This window comes from Schistocerca cancellata, chromosome 1 (assembly GCF_023864275.1).
Source record: "Schistocerca cancellata isolate TAMUIC-IGC-003103 chromosome 1, iqSchCanc2.1, whole genome shotgun sequence".
Taxonomy (NCBI): domain Eukaryota; kingdom Metazoa; phylum Arthropoda; class Insecta; order Orthoptera; family Acrididae; genus Schistocerca; species Schistocerca cancellata.
In genome coordinates this window covers 13176782-13189697 of record NC_064626.1, presented here as the reverse complement: position 1 = coordinate 13189697, position 12916 = coordinate 13176782, and the positions used below count along the sequence as shown (strand labels likewise).

General features: G+C 38.6%; 1 protein-coding gene across 2 annotated transcripts in view; it reads right to left on the bottom strand.

Moving 5' to 3' along the window:
* LOC126164184 (ubiquitin-protein ligase E3B) overlaps nt 1–12916 on the bottom strand; it is a 313945-nt gene that overhangs the window by 204504 nt on the left and 96525 nt on the right. For both annotated transcript variants that reach the window (XM_049920218.1, XM_049920219.1), the window contains exons 8-10: nt 12111–12229; nt 2403–2575; nt 2175–2320 (exon numbers count right to left, since the gene is read on the bottom strand). In XM_049920218.1, coding sequence (XP_049776175.1) covers nt 2175–2320; nt 2403–2575; nt 12111–12229 — 438 coding nt within the window. The remainder of the gene's footprint in view (nt 1–2174; nt 2321–2402; nt 2576–12110; nt 12230–12916) is intronic.

Genomic DNA, 12916 nt, shown 5'->3' with positions numbered 1-12916 from the left:
ATGGCCGAAAGCTATGATTGTGAGAATATTTTTATTGTGCCTATCGCGACTCTAGCTACTAGAATCCCTTTTTGTACAGTGTGTTGATTTACATATGAACAATGGGTGTAACAAATTACAAACGCGATTACAAGAAAAAGAATCTGTGCAGACCACACAGTCTACATGAGTGAAGCAGAAGGCATTAAGACAGTTTTGTGTAAAATAAAAAAAATAAAAAAATCTTTTTGCTCTAATATATGAGTTGATAAGTGCATGAAGCAAAAGCAGTGTACACTGTAGAAGTAATTATAAAATACCAATATTTTTACTGAACTAATACGTATGATATTTAGATTCTGAAAATGACCAAATATACAAATAACAATTAAATTAACTTTAAAAATTTTTCTTCTTATTTTATGAGTGGAAAAATGCCTCGAGCTACTGAGAAATTTACTCTTCAATTTTTTATGAAGCATTTAATTGTCTTTTGAAGTAACAAATAAGGAACAATAGATACTTGAATAAATTAATTTCTTCTACCTTTAAGTGTATACTATGGAGAGTTTTCAGCCATTCTAAATTCCATCTATGACGAGGGCCGCTCCAAATGTACAAATAGCAATAACTATTTTGTTGCAGTTTTTAACACAAATACTCTGAAGAATTCAAGTTATATGATTCTAAATTTTCTATTAGTTCAGCGCTGTCAAGAGATCAAATAATTTTATGTATATAGCCATAATTTTACTCGGCAGAGTTGTTGTTCTATTTATAGTTTTGAGTTAGAAATGTAATTCTTATATTATAAAGACTAAAAATAATAACAGTGTCCATTGACAGCCAGCAGACATATTGTGTGTTTATAACAATTGGAAAGCAGCTTGTCTCTACACATATTAAGACCACTAGTATGCTGTACTCAGCACTTTTTTTCTAAAAAAAAGTTTGAGGGTATGCCGACATTCGATATAATGCAGTGAAAATTACTTATAACTGAAGCATGGATACCACACATCTGCTTTTAGCCATGACATCATCAACATCGTCATGGTAGCGGGACCATAGAGACATCTATTGGTGGCTCTGCATTTGAGTGTACGCATATCCGTTTAGCACTACCATCGCCCACTATTAGCGGGCAAGGGTTCTACATGCTTGTCGGACTGGCTGCCAGCAATTCAGTTGTCGAGAACGGTTGCTGCAGCTTCAAAATGCTTGAAACAGTCAACGACATCCCTTTTCCCACCAAAAACTGCACTGGTATCATGTGTATTGCAATTACCAACCTGGAAACATGAAATAAAAAATTTACGTCCGTGAAATAAATCTTTGGCACTCTTCCAAGTTCTCAACATCGTAAAAAAATTACTTTGTCGAAAAAAAAGTTTAGGGGTGTGCATCCCCCAGTGTTCCCCCTGAAAAACAGCACTGGCTGTATTATGATTTTTTATCTCTAATTTTTCATGCTGACTTTAGGGTTACAAGGTGCATGTAGAAATAAGAAAACAGAAATGAAAGCCTAAACATAATCCGATACTCCAAACTTTCTACATCACTCTCTTTTTTTACTTTCACTCACACAAACATTTTTTCAATGTTAAAGGAAATGTGAGAGAAAATAATAAACATAAACAATATATTCAAAGTTTTATTTGTTGCACGATAAAAATATTTCTCAGGGTAATAAAAATTTAATTTAGAAACGTAAGGAATTATCAACACGACTGAAAAATGAAGGGTTAGGGTAACTGGACTTTTAGTACTTAGATGATGGTAAGCAGAGAAAAGGGCAAGCACATTCACGGCACCTACAGGCTGGGTCCATCGCCACAGACAGTCTTATAAACAAAACTCTTATTTATTTTTCAGTCTCAGTCCACACAAATGGTACCACCACACAATTCTAGAAACTTCTTAAACGACACCCACCTACAGAGCCAATCCACGAGTGGTAAATCAACTGAGTGTAGCTGCAATGTTCGATTTACCTCTTGTAGATGATGTCTATAGGTGGCTGTTATTTAACAACTTTCTTCTATCACCTGCTGTTGATTTGTTACAAAGTTTCACCTGGTTACGATATCATAAGTGTAACATCACACGTCTGACATATATAATAAAGAATTCCATCTATAACCTGAGTTTCACTTATAGCTATCACAATTCATAGTCTCTTTTTTGTTACATACCGATGAATTGTAATTAATGTAGCCTGTGGTGATGCACAAGCAGATTCTGTAAGACCTAACACAGCCTTTTCATTTGCCACATATTTGCGGAACAATTGTACTCTCTCATCATGTGGGATAATGTGTGGCATCTTCTGGAGAAGGACCTGAAATAACCAAACATGGAAACTGCACAGATTCGACTTAGGACATTGCAAACAATTACGACTGTGGCAGTAAAATCAGTACCTGAGTAGTTTTCTTTCCTTTTTCCAAATCGTTCACAAATGAACCGACCCGCAGTTCTTTAATCAGCCAGTGGTTGTCAGGAGTATAGTTCCGTCTGCAGTCTCTCCGGTACAGCACCGTTAACAAGGTATGAGCCATTTGGAAAAGCTGGTTGCCATTTAGATTTTTGACATCTAAAACACATAATTATAAGTTGCATTAAAACAAATAACCTAAGATCTACATTTACTTGACAAATATGTTTATCTCCATCTTATAAATTTACAGTTCAGCTCTGCAGTACAACAACCAAAATAATTAATCAGGAAAAATAATGAAAAATGACTCTCTCTCCAGCACTTCTTGTGAATCTAATAATATTAAGATAACCACTTCGTGACAGTATAATGTAACTGGATATTTATAATATGAAGACTAATTTGAAACCAAAATCCAGTAAAAATATAGCTTCTGGATGAAATATTAGTGTTCTGGTAGCAGCCTGGAGATAAATAGTTGCATTCCTGCTCCTCTTACTTCTCACAGTCAGAGTTTCAGGTCAATACTTCATATACAGTAAGAGTAGAAAACAGCTGACATTGTCAATTTGCCCACAGAATGTACTGTACACTGGTTAATAAATACACATCTAGCACTATTTAGTGCAAACAAGAGTCATATAGACGAAAAAGTTAATGTGCACTAGGGAAATAATTACAACAATATTACTGAAATTAATCTCTTCTGTATTAACTGAGTGTATAATTAAAACATACCACAATATGTTGCAATAAAATTATGCTAGTAAACTTAGCTATGCATCACATTACCTGCCCTAATTAAAAAATTAAAATTAAAGTGTTATGAGCTTTCTATAACATAGTGATGGTGACTTTTAGTTATGACAGAATCTTTATTTAAACACTTCACAGAGAGTAATAAAATGCAGTGAGTGAGAGAGGCACTGTTATTTTTACCAGGCTTATAAAGAAGGGGATTAACCCACTTCAGGACACCATCATCACACCTGATGGCAAATAGCTTCACTTTCAGAATGTGATCAGAAAAAAAAACAAAGACAGAGGATGAAAACAAATTCATCTAGCACAGCCATAAGGATGAAACTGATTCTAACTTCAGGTGACACTGATGAGTCATATGTGCAAATGCAACTCAAACACATGACTACAACTACAGTCTCAGGCAACAGAAACCACATGTGCTTTCAGTTGCCTGACACTGCAGTCGTGTGTGTTTGTTGCATGTGAGTGAGTGTGTGTAAGTTGCGTTTGAGTGAGAGAGAGAGAGAGAGAGAGAGAGAGAGAGAGAGAGAGAGTATATGTGTGTGTGTGTGTGTGTGTGTGTGTGTGTGTGTCTCGGCTATTGTTGAAGAAGGCCTTAATGGATGAAAGCTTTAATTGTGAGAGTCTTCGTGCTGTGCTGCTGTGCTATCTGAGACTCAGCATCTCCGCTATATGGTGAGTAGCAGCTTTCCTTTGTTTAATGAACAAAGTAAGAGCGTATGCACTATCAGACCAATTGTGTGATTGGATTGAGGAGTTCCTAGATAACAGGACGCAGCATGTCATTCTCAATGGAGAGAAGTCTTCCGAAGTAAGAGTAATTTCAGGTGTGCCGCAGGGGAGTGTCATAGGACCGTTGCTATTCACAATATACATAAATGACCTGGTGGATGACATCGGAAGTTCACAGAGGCTTTTTGCAGATGATGCTGTGGTGTATCGAGAGGTTGTAACAATGGAAAATTGTACAGAAATGCAGGAGGATCTGCAGCGAATTGACGCATGGTGCAGGGAATGGCAACTGAATCTCAATGTAGACAAGTGTAATGTGCTGCGAATACACAGAAAGATAGATCCTTTATCATTTAGCTACAAAATAGCAGGTCAGCAACTGGAAGCAGTTAATACCATAAATTATCTGGGAGTACGCATTAGGAGTGATTTAAAATGGAATGATCATATGATGTTGATTGTCGGTAAAGCAGATGCCAGACTGAGATTCATTGGAAGAATCCTAAGGAAATGCAATCCGAAAACAAAGGAAGTAGGTTACAGTACGCTTGTTCGCCCACTGCTTGAATACCGCTCAGCAGTGTGGGATCCGTACCAGATAGGGTTGATAGAAGATATAGAGAAGATCCAACGGAGAGCAGCGCGCTTCGTTACAGGATCATTTAGTAATCGCGAAAGCGTTACGGAGATGATAGATAAACTCCAGTGGAAGACTCTGCAGGAGAGACGCTCAGTAGCTCGGTACGGGCTTTTGTCAAAGTTTCGAGAACATACCTTCACCGAAGAGTCAAGCAGTATATTGCTCCCTCCCACGTATATCTCGCCAAGAGACCATGAGGATAAAATCAGAGAGATTAGAGCCCACACAGAGGCATACCGACAATCCTTCTTTCCACGAACAATACGAGACTGGAATAGAAGGGAGAACCGATAGAGGTACTCAAGGTACCCTCCGCCACACACCGTCAGGTGACTTGCGGAGTATGGATGTAGATGTAGATGTAGATAATATTGTTAGTATGGGTACAAGTTATACTCAACAAACAGAATCTGAATCTTTATGTGAGTAATCCAGTGACCAGTACCACTTGCAGGTTACCTACATAACAGCTTCCAGAGGCACAAAAATTTGATTTTTGGTATTTCGAGTCATTATTGACTGAATTTCAAAATTTTAAATGCTATTATAAGCTAATCATTAAAAGGTATAATATTGTGTGAAAAGTTTAACACAATTACACAAGTATTACAGATAGAAACTGTGTTTGTCTAAAGACAACATAACTGATGGCTTGCTAATACCCGGACATTATTCATCCAATATTTGAGAACAAGAGCACTTAGCAACTATCATCAAACTTTGTGCATAATTTCAAATCTTTCCTAAACTTTTCCTGGTTTTCAAGCCTCAAGTCAAATATTTGAAACATTATCTCATTTATAAAATAATCAAATGTTGGAAGCTGTTTTATACACTGGAATTTGATTCTTTCAAGAATCAAGGGTTTACTGGTAAACTAATAACCAATTCCTCTTACTGAATGCTGACTCAGATGATATAGTTTCTGAAAGGTTCAAGCAAAACTTAGGTATTACTCTGAATAAATACCTGACTCATAAAATTGTAGCTGGTGGTGACTTTGATTCACTATAGATATTTCGGCAAAAATACACTCTGAGGGGGGAAAAATACAATGCACCACAAACGAATTATATATGAGGTGCACATGTACAGACAAACATATAATTACAGTTTCAGAAAAATTGGACGATTTATTCAAGAAAAAGAGTTTCACAAATTGAAGTCAATAACATATTGGTTCACCTCTGGCTCTTATGCAAGCAAAGCAGCTAATCAGATTCGCATTGATTGATAGAATTGTTGGATGTTGTTCTAAGAGATACTGCACCAAATTCTGTCCTATTTGCTCATTAGATCATCAAAATCCCTTAATTACTGGAAGATCCTGCCCATAATGCTTCAAACGTGGAGAAAGATTCAGTGACCTTGCTGGCCAAAGTAGAGTTTGGCAAGCTTTGTACAGGTGGGCATTATCTGACTGCAATTAAGCGTGGACAGCTCGCCCTGAAGAACAACAAAATGGGGCGTATTATATCGTCGGCATACTGCTGTGCCGTAAGGGTGCCACAGATGACAACCAAAGGGGCCTCCTATGGAAAGAAACACATCCCAGATCATCACTCGCGGTTGTTGGGCTGTATAGTGGATGACAGTCACGTCAGTACCCCACTGCTGTCTGCGGTGTCTCACGATGCATCTTTATCCTGGAATCTCACTGGCTGAGGTAGAATTGTCTTCAGCAACGAGTCCACCTTTAAACTGAGCCCGATGACCGGCAAAGACGTCTCTGGAGATGCTCTAAACACTGGTGGGATACCAACTCGATTGTCACCACCGTACAGCCTGATGTCCAGAAGTTGATGGACTGGGGTGCCATTTTTTTCATAGCGTGACCCCTACGGTTGTCATCTCAGGTGTCCTTACAGCACAGCGGTACGTCGATGATATTTTATGCCCTGTTTTATAGCCCTTCACAGCGAGACACCCCGGGCTTACCTTTCGGCAAGATAATGCCCGCCTGCATACGTGAAGATTTTTGCTGCTCATTTTCGTGATCGCCACACCTTACCTCGATCAGCTAGGTTGACGGATCTCTCCCCAACTGAGAACATTTGGAGCACTATAGGCAGGGGCCTCAACCGTCTCAGAATGTCGACAACTTAACGCACCGATAATATAGAATTTAGCACAACATTCCTCGCGAGGACAACTCTACCGACCCCGAGCCCTATAACTGCTTTGCTTGCATAAGGGCCACAGGTTTACCATTGTGTTATTGACTAGCTCAATTTGTGTAGCTCTCCTCTTGAATAAATCATCCAGTTTCTTCCTGAAATTGCAACTGTCTGTCTGCACATTTACATCACATCTAGGTGTTCACAGGAGTTGTAAGCATAACAAATAATACAAATTGTACTAAGTGCTTTCTTCAAAAATTATTTTTGATCAATTTGTTCAGAAGCCCACTCAGAGTGGAAATGGTTGTGTTCGGCTACTAGACCTCTTGGCAGCATATAATCCTAAAAAAATAGATACTGCCATGACACATACAGGGATTAGTGACCACAAGGTCACTGCAGTGAGATTGAACACATCAAGTTCAACCAATAACAAATGTTACATGTATCTACTTAAAAAAAAAAAAAAAAGCTAAAAATTTGCATGATGCCATCCTAAGGGACAGTTCCCACTCTTTCAAACAGACTATTAAGCACAGACCAGATGAGGCTTAAGTTTCAAGAAATAGAACTAACAGTAATTGAAGAGTTTTATACCAAGTAAATTAATAAAGAGATGGGACACATCCCCCATTGCCATGGTACAAAAACAGGTAAGGTAAGGACACTGGAAGAAGCAATTAAAAAAGCATTCCATATTTAAAAGAATGCCAAATCTCAAAGTGCGGTATTTATACAGGTTTCCCACAGCAAAATCGTATCGCAAAAAAAAAAAGAGACAAGACAAAATCAATATGTACACTATGCAAAAGCAATGGTAGTGCTACTGTTGACAGCACCATTAAAGTGGAGTTACTAAACACAGTTTTTCAAATTTCCTTCAGCACAGAAGATGCAGTAAGCAACATGAGATAACCTCGACGTGATAAAACAATTATCTGAATAAAGGAAAGTTTTCTGGTCCAGAGTATATACCATTTAGATTCCCTTCGTAGGATGCTGATGTAATGGCTCCACATTTAGCAATTGTCCACAGCCATGCAATCAACACAAGATCTGTACCTAAAGACTGGAAAGTTGCTCAGATCACAGTAATACTCAAAATAGGAAACAGAAGTAATGTACTGATTTATAGATCCATATCAAAGATATCAATCTGCCGCAGGATTATGGAACGTACACTGCGTTCGAACATTATGATATACCTTGAGGGAAGTGGTCTGTTGACCCACAGTGAAAACAATTTCAGAAAATATTGTTTTTGAGAAACACAACAGCCTCTTTATTCACACAAAGCAATGAGTGCTGCAAACAGAGGATCTCAAACTGATTCCATATTTCTAGTTTTCCAGAAGGTGGCACAGAGGTCAGCACACTGGACTTGCATTCGGCAGGACGACGGTTCAAACCCACATCTGGCCATCCTGATTTAGGATCTCTGATTTCCCTAAATTGTTTCCAGCAAATGCTGGGACAGTACCTTTGAAAGGGCATGGCCGACTTCCTTCCCCCATCCTTCCCTAATCTAATGTCCTCACTGTTTGGTCCTCCCCCCCAAATAAATCAACCGACCAATCAACCAGAAGGATTTTGGTATAGCGTTTCTCACAAGAGGGTTCTAATTGAACAACATGCCTATGGAGTATCATCTCAGCTGTGGGACTGGATCTGCTATTTTCTGACAGAAAGCTCAGAGTTCTCAGTACTTGATGGACTGACATTGAGTAAAACATAACTGGTATCTTGCATTACCCAAGGAAGTGTTATAGGCCCTTGCTGTTCCTAATCTATGTAAACGATTTAGCAATGGTTCAAATGGCTCTGAGCACTATGGGACTTAACATCTATGGTCATCAGTCCCCTAGAACTTAGAACTACTTAAACCTAACCAACCTAAGGACAGCACACAACACCCAGCCATCACGAGGCAGAGAAAATCCCTGACCCCGCCGGGAATCGAACCCGGGCGTGGGAAGCGAGAACGCTACCGCACGACCACGAGATGCGGGCAAACGATTTAGCAGCCAATGTAAGTATCCCTCTTAGATTGTTTGCAGATGATGATGATGTTTGCCATCTCATAAAGCCATCAGAAGATCCAAAAAAATTGCAAAATGATTTATACAAGATATCCGTATGGTGTAAAAAGTGACAACTGACTCTAAACAACAAAAAATGCGAAGCCCTCCTCAGAAGTTCTAAAACAAATACATTAAAAATTTTGGTTACACAATAAATCACTCAAATTTAAAAACTGATTCAACTAAATACTTAGGGATTGCAATTACGAGTAAATTGCTTTTATAACATAGAAAGTATTGTGGGGAAGTCGAACCAAAAATTTCATTTTACTGGCGGAACACTTAGAAGATGCACCAAATCTACTAAAGAGGCTACCTACCCTGTATGCTCATTTGTCCTCTTCTAGAGCACTGCTGCAAGGTAAGGGATTCTTACCTGATAGGTCTGGCATAAGAGGAATTCGGACAGAAAGAGAGTTCAAAGAATGTAGCTAACTTCTGTATTATCACGAAGTAGAGGACACAGTGTCACATATAGGATACACTGTTTTGTACAGCTATCATTAAAACAAAGGTGCTTTTGCTGCGGTGAGATTTTTTCATGAAATTACAAACTTCTGACTACAAAAATGTTTTGATGACTCAGACCTACATAGGCAGAAATCAGCATTGCAATAAAACAAGAGAAATCAGATCTCATATGGGAATATTTATGCCTTCATTTTTCCATGTATTTTTCAAGAAACAGCCCGAGAGTGGTTCATCAAATCCTTCACCGAGTACTTGAGTTTCAATTGCAGAGTAGTGATGTTGATGCAAACAGGTAGATGTAGGCATAGCAATACATGGCAAAGGAACAGAAATGCAGATGGCATAGCTCTTTAAGCTAAATGTGAAGAAGACCTTAAAACCATATTAAATACAGTGGATATTAACTGAATTTCCCATCAGTGGTTGGCAGAACATGATAATAATATAAAATAGGAAAATGTTTTGTAATGATCTGCAAAATTATGTTTATTTGATCACGAACCAGCTTTCGGATTCCTAGGCTATCTTTCAGTGACAGCTGAACATAGAAAACAGAGATAAAAATGATCGACGACTTATACAGGTGTTACTTGTACAGGAGTAAAGGGAAATAAAAATAAAAAAAGAAAAGAAAACCAAAAGGAAGAGACATATTGTTTACAAAAGAACACATTGCATTTTTTCATTGATGGTTACAATGTCTGTGTTTATATAGTGGCTGTATCTTCACAATACAATGTCCTTCAGACATGCATACATGTCTGAAGGAAAAGACATTGCCACCGATGTTTACAGCTGCAGTAAACATTACAAAATGGATTCATACTCTGCAACTATATATTCTGACGTCAGCTGTTTGCGACACACGGACATTTCTGCTGGACTGGTACAAAAACCTAGGTTTCCCATTTATTACGAGTGCTTGCCTTAACAACTTCAGCTATCGGAGCAAGATACACACGCCATAAAAACACAAACATTGTAACCGTCAATGATCTAGCCGTGCCTCGGCAGGCTAAAGTGGTGATATAACATCCCCCTATGTGGTAATTGCTAACTATATGAGTGTAAGGATTGTGACTATGTGACATACGGAAGTCCGGAACGATTACGGAGGCACGTTCCAACAACTGAAATGGTTAATGTGATCACTTGCGATAAGCTGAAAAACCAGGTTTCAGTCACGGTCTGGCAAAAATTTTCAAGTATCACAAACAGCTGACATCAACAAATAGTCACAGAATGGGAATCTATTTCATAATTACATTTCTTTTGTCACATAGAAATAATTACATTAACTAAAACGGGAGGGGGACAAATCTTTCATGTGGAGGTATATTAAACCATTTTTGAGAAATAACATGAATTTAATACTATGCTGGTATTCTGTATCACATGTGCCAAGAAGCCAAAAGCCTGCTCATAACGAAGTAAATATAATTTTGCAGAACATTAGGAAGTGTTTTCCTATTTAACATCAGAATGGATATAGTTATGGCAAGAGAATAACACACGAAAATTAATGTGTCTAAAGCAATGGTGATAAAATTTAACTCTGCTAGTTATTTAGTAAGCAAATTCACTAGACATGGAAGAAGCAAGATGCCACAGTAAAATGTGCCTTCAATAAAGAAAAGGAGATATTAACCTCAAAAACCAACAGCCTTCAAGTCAGAAAAAGATGTTTGAAAGTGTGTGTTTGGAGTATGGCTCTGTATGGCTGTGAGGCATTGGCTCTGACTACAGAGTGAACTGATAAGATTACAAATGATAAAGTCTGTACACTGTGGGAGACGGAATGATACTATTAAATGGTTCAAATGGCTCTGAGCACTATGGGACTTAACATCTGTGGTCATCAGTCCCCTACAACTTAGAACTACTTAAACCTAACTAACCTAAGGACATCACACACATCTGTGCCCGCGACAGAATTCGAACCTGCGACCGTAGCGGTCGTGCAGTTCCAGATTGAAGCGCCTAGAACCACTCTGACACTGCGGCCGGCGATACTATTAAAAAAAAAAAAAAAGAGATGTGTTCAAGTCATCGGCCATCTACTGAGAGACAACGTGCTCCTAAAACCGATACCATGAGGGCATGTCAATAGAAAAGGAACTAAAGGAAGACGGTGGCCGAGGTACGCAGAAATAAAACAATGGAAACTCCAGGTAGGAATGTCAACAATGTAGGAAAAGGCAAATTGCTACTTATCATAAAGAAGACATGTCTAGTTGCAGACAAGCACAGTTAAAAGACAAAAGTCTTCTTTACGGTAAGTAACAATCTGTCTCTCCCTTTGTACATAGAAATAATGAAGAAGACAGAAGGACGTGAAGACTGTAAATCTATTGCTGTTAACTAGACCCCTGCCAACAAATTCTGACACTGAACACTAACGGGGAAGATTTCCTTGTATCTCTTGTTGCAGAATGTTGGAAATGTTGCCTCAGTAAAATTTTAATTGCACTAAATTATTTTTTCTTTTGACTTATGCAGAAATAAATTATTTTATGTAATTTAAACTGTACAAACTTTACTGCCTTTCTGATTATATTTCCATAATAATATTTTTTTAAGAAGATAGATGTAATGGTATTACCGAACAGTAAGTCACAAAGTATGAAACAGTATTACATTCTATGAAGATGTTTTCAGAAATCTTCATTCATTATTTACTTCTCCTTGACGTCTATTCAATAAAAGTACACATATGTTTGAGACACACACGCGCGTGCGCACACGCACACACACACACACACACACACACACACACACACACACAGAGAGAGAGAGAGAATGGGGGGGGGGGGGTATTGCTACAAGCTATTTAATACTACACTAACATACACTAAAGCACACAATGGACTAAGACAACTTACCAAATAGATTTCCAAGAATAGCTTTGTACAAAAAGTTGTTAAGAAAGCTGCACATAACAACAAAATCTGTCAGCCGGAAAGGTTTCTGTTGCTCATACATTTCCAGGTCATCAAGAATTCTGCAATCCAAGAGAAAAAGCTGATAACAATTACTAGATAAAGAGAGTTAAATTATTTGTGTTCATATTAAAAGAGTAAAGGAAACAATTCAGCAAGTAGTAGACACACTTCGTCGTCGAAAGGCACGTATACAATGATGTCAACTTTGCTAGTTTTTGACAAATCCACTGCCACTCTGGAGGCAGACTTGGGTGAGAGGAGAGAGATGTACAGAATGGTGAGTATGGCTGACAGCTGGAAGGGAGAGGCAATAAAAATGTGGTGCCAGCACCAGTCAAGTTCATTTTCGCTGTAGGCAGGGGGGGAATTGCAGGAAGCACACAATGACATGGAGGATTTGATTGGGAATGGGAAATAGAAGCAAAGAAGGGAAGACAGCAGGAAACTGGGTGTGGTTGATGGATGGGAAAAGTTGGAATCCTGGGTTACATACAGGTGGAGGCGTGTAAGGAGCAGGTGTCTAGCAGAGATCGAGATCAGGATGATTATGGAATTGAAACCTTGCTGCAAAGACAACTCCCATCCATATAAATCAGAAAAGCTAATGCCACATGGTGGGGGGGTTGTGGTTGTGGTGGGGAGGGGGGTGGGGAAGCAGCCAAGGATCCAGTTGGCAGAGGTGATGAACCAGTGACCAAAAATGAGCACACTGTGCTCAGCAGCGTGTTCTGTCACTGGGCACTCCA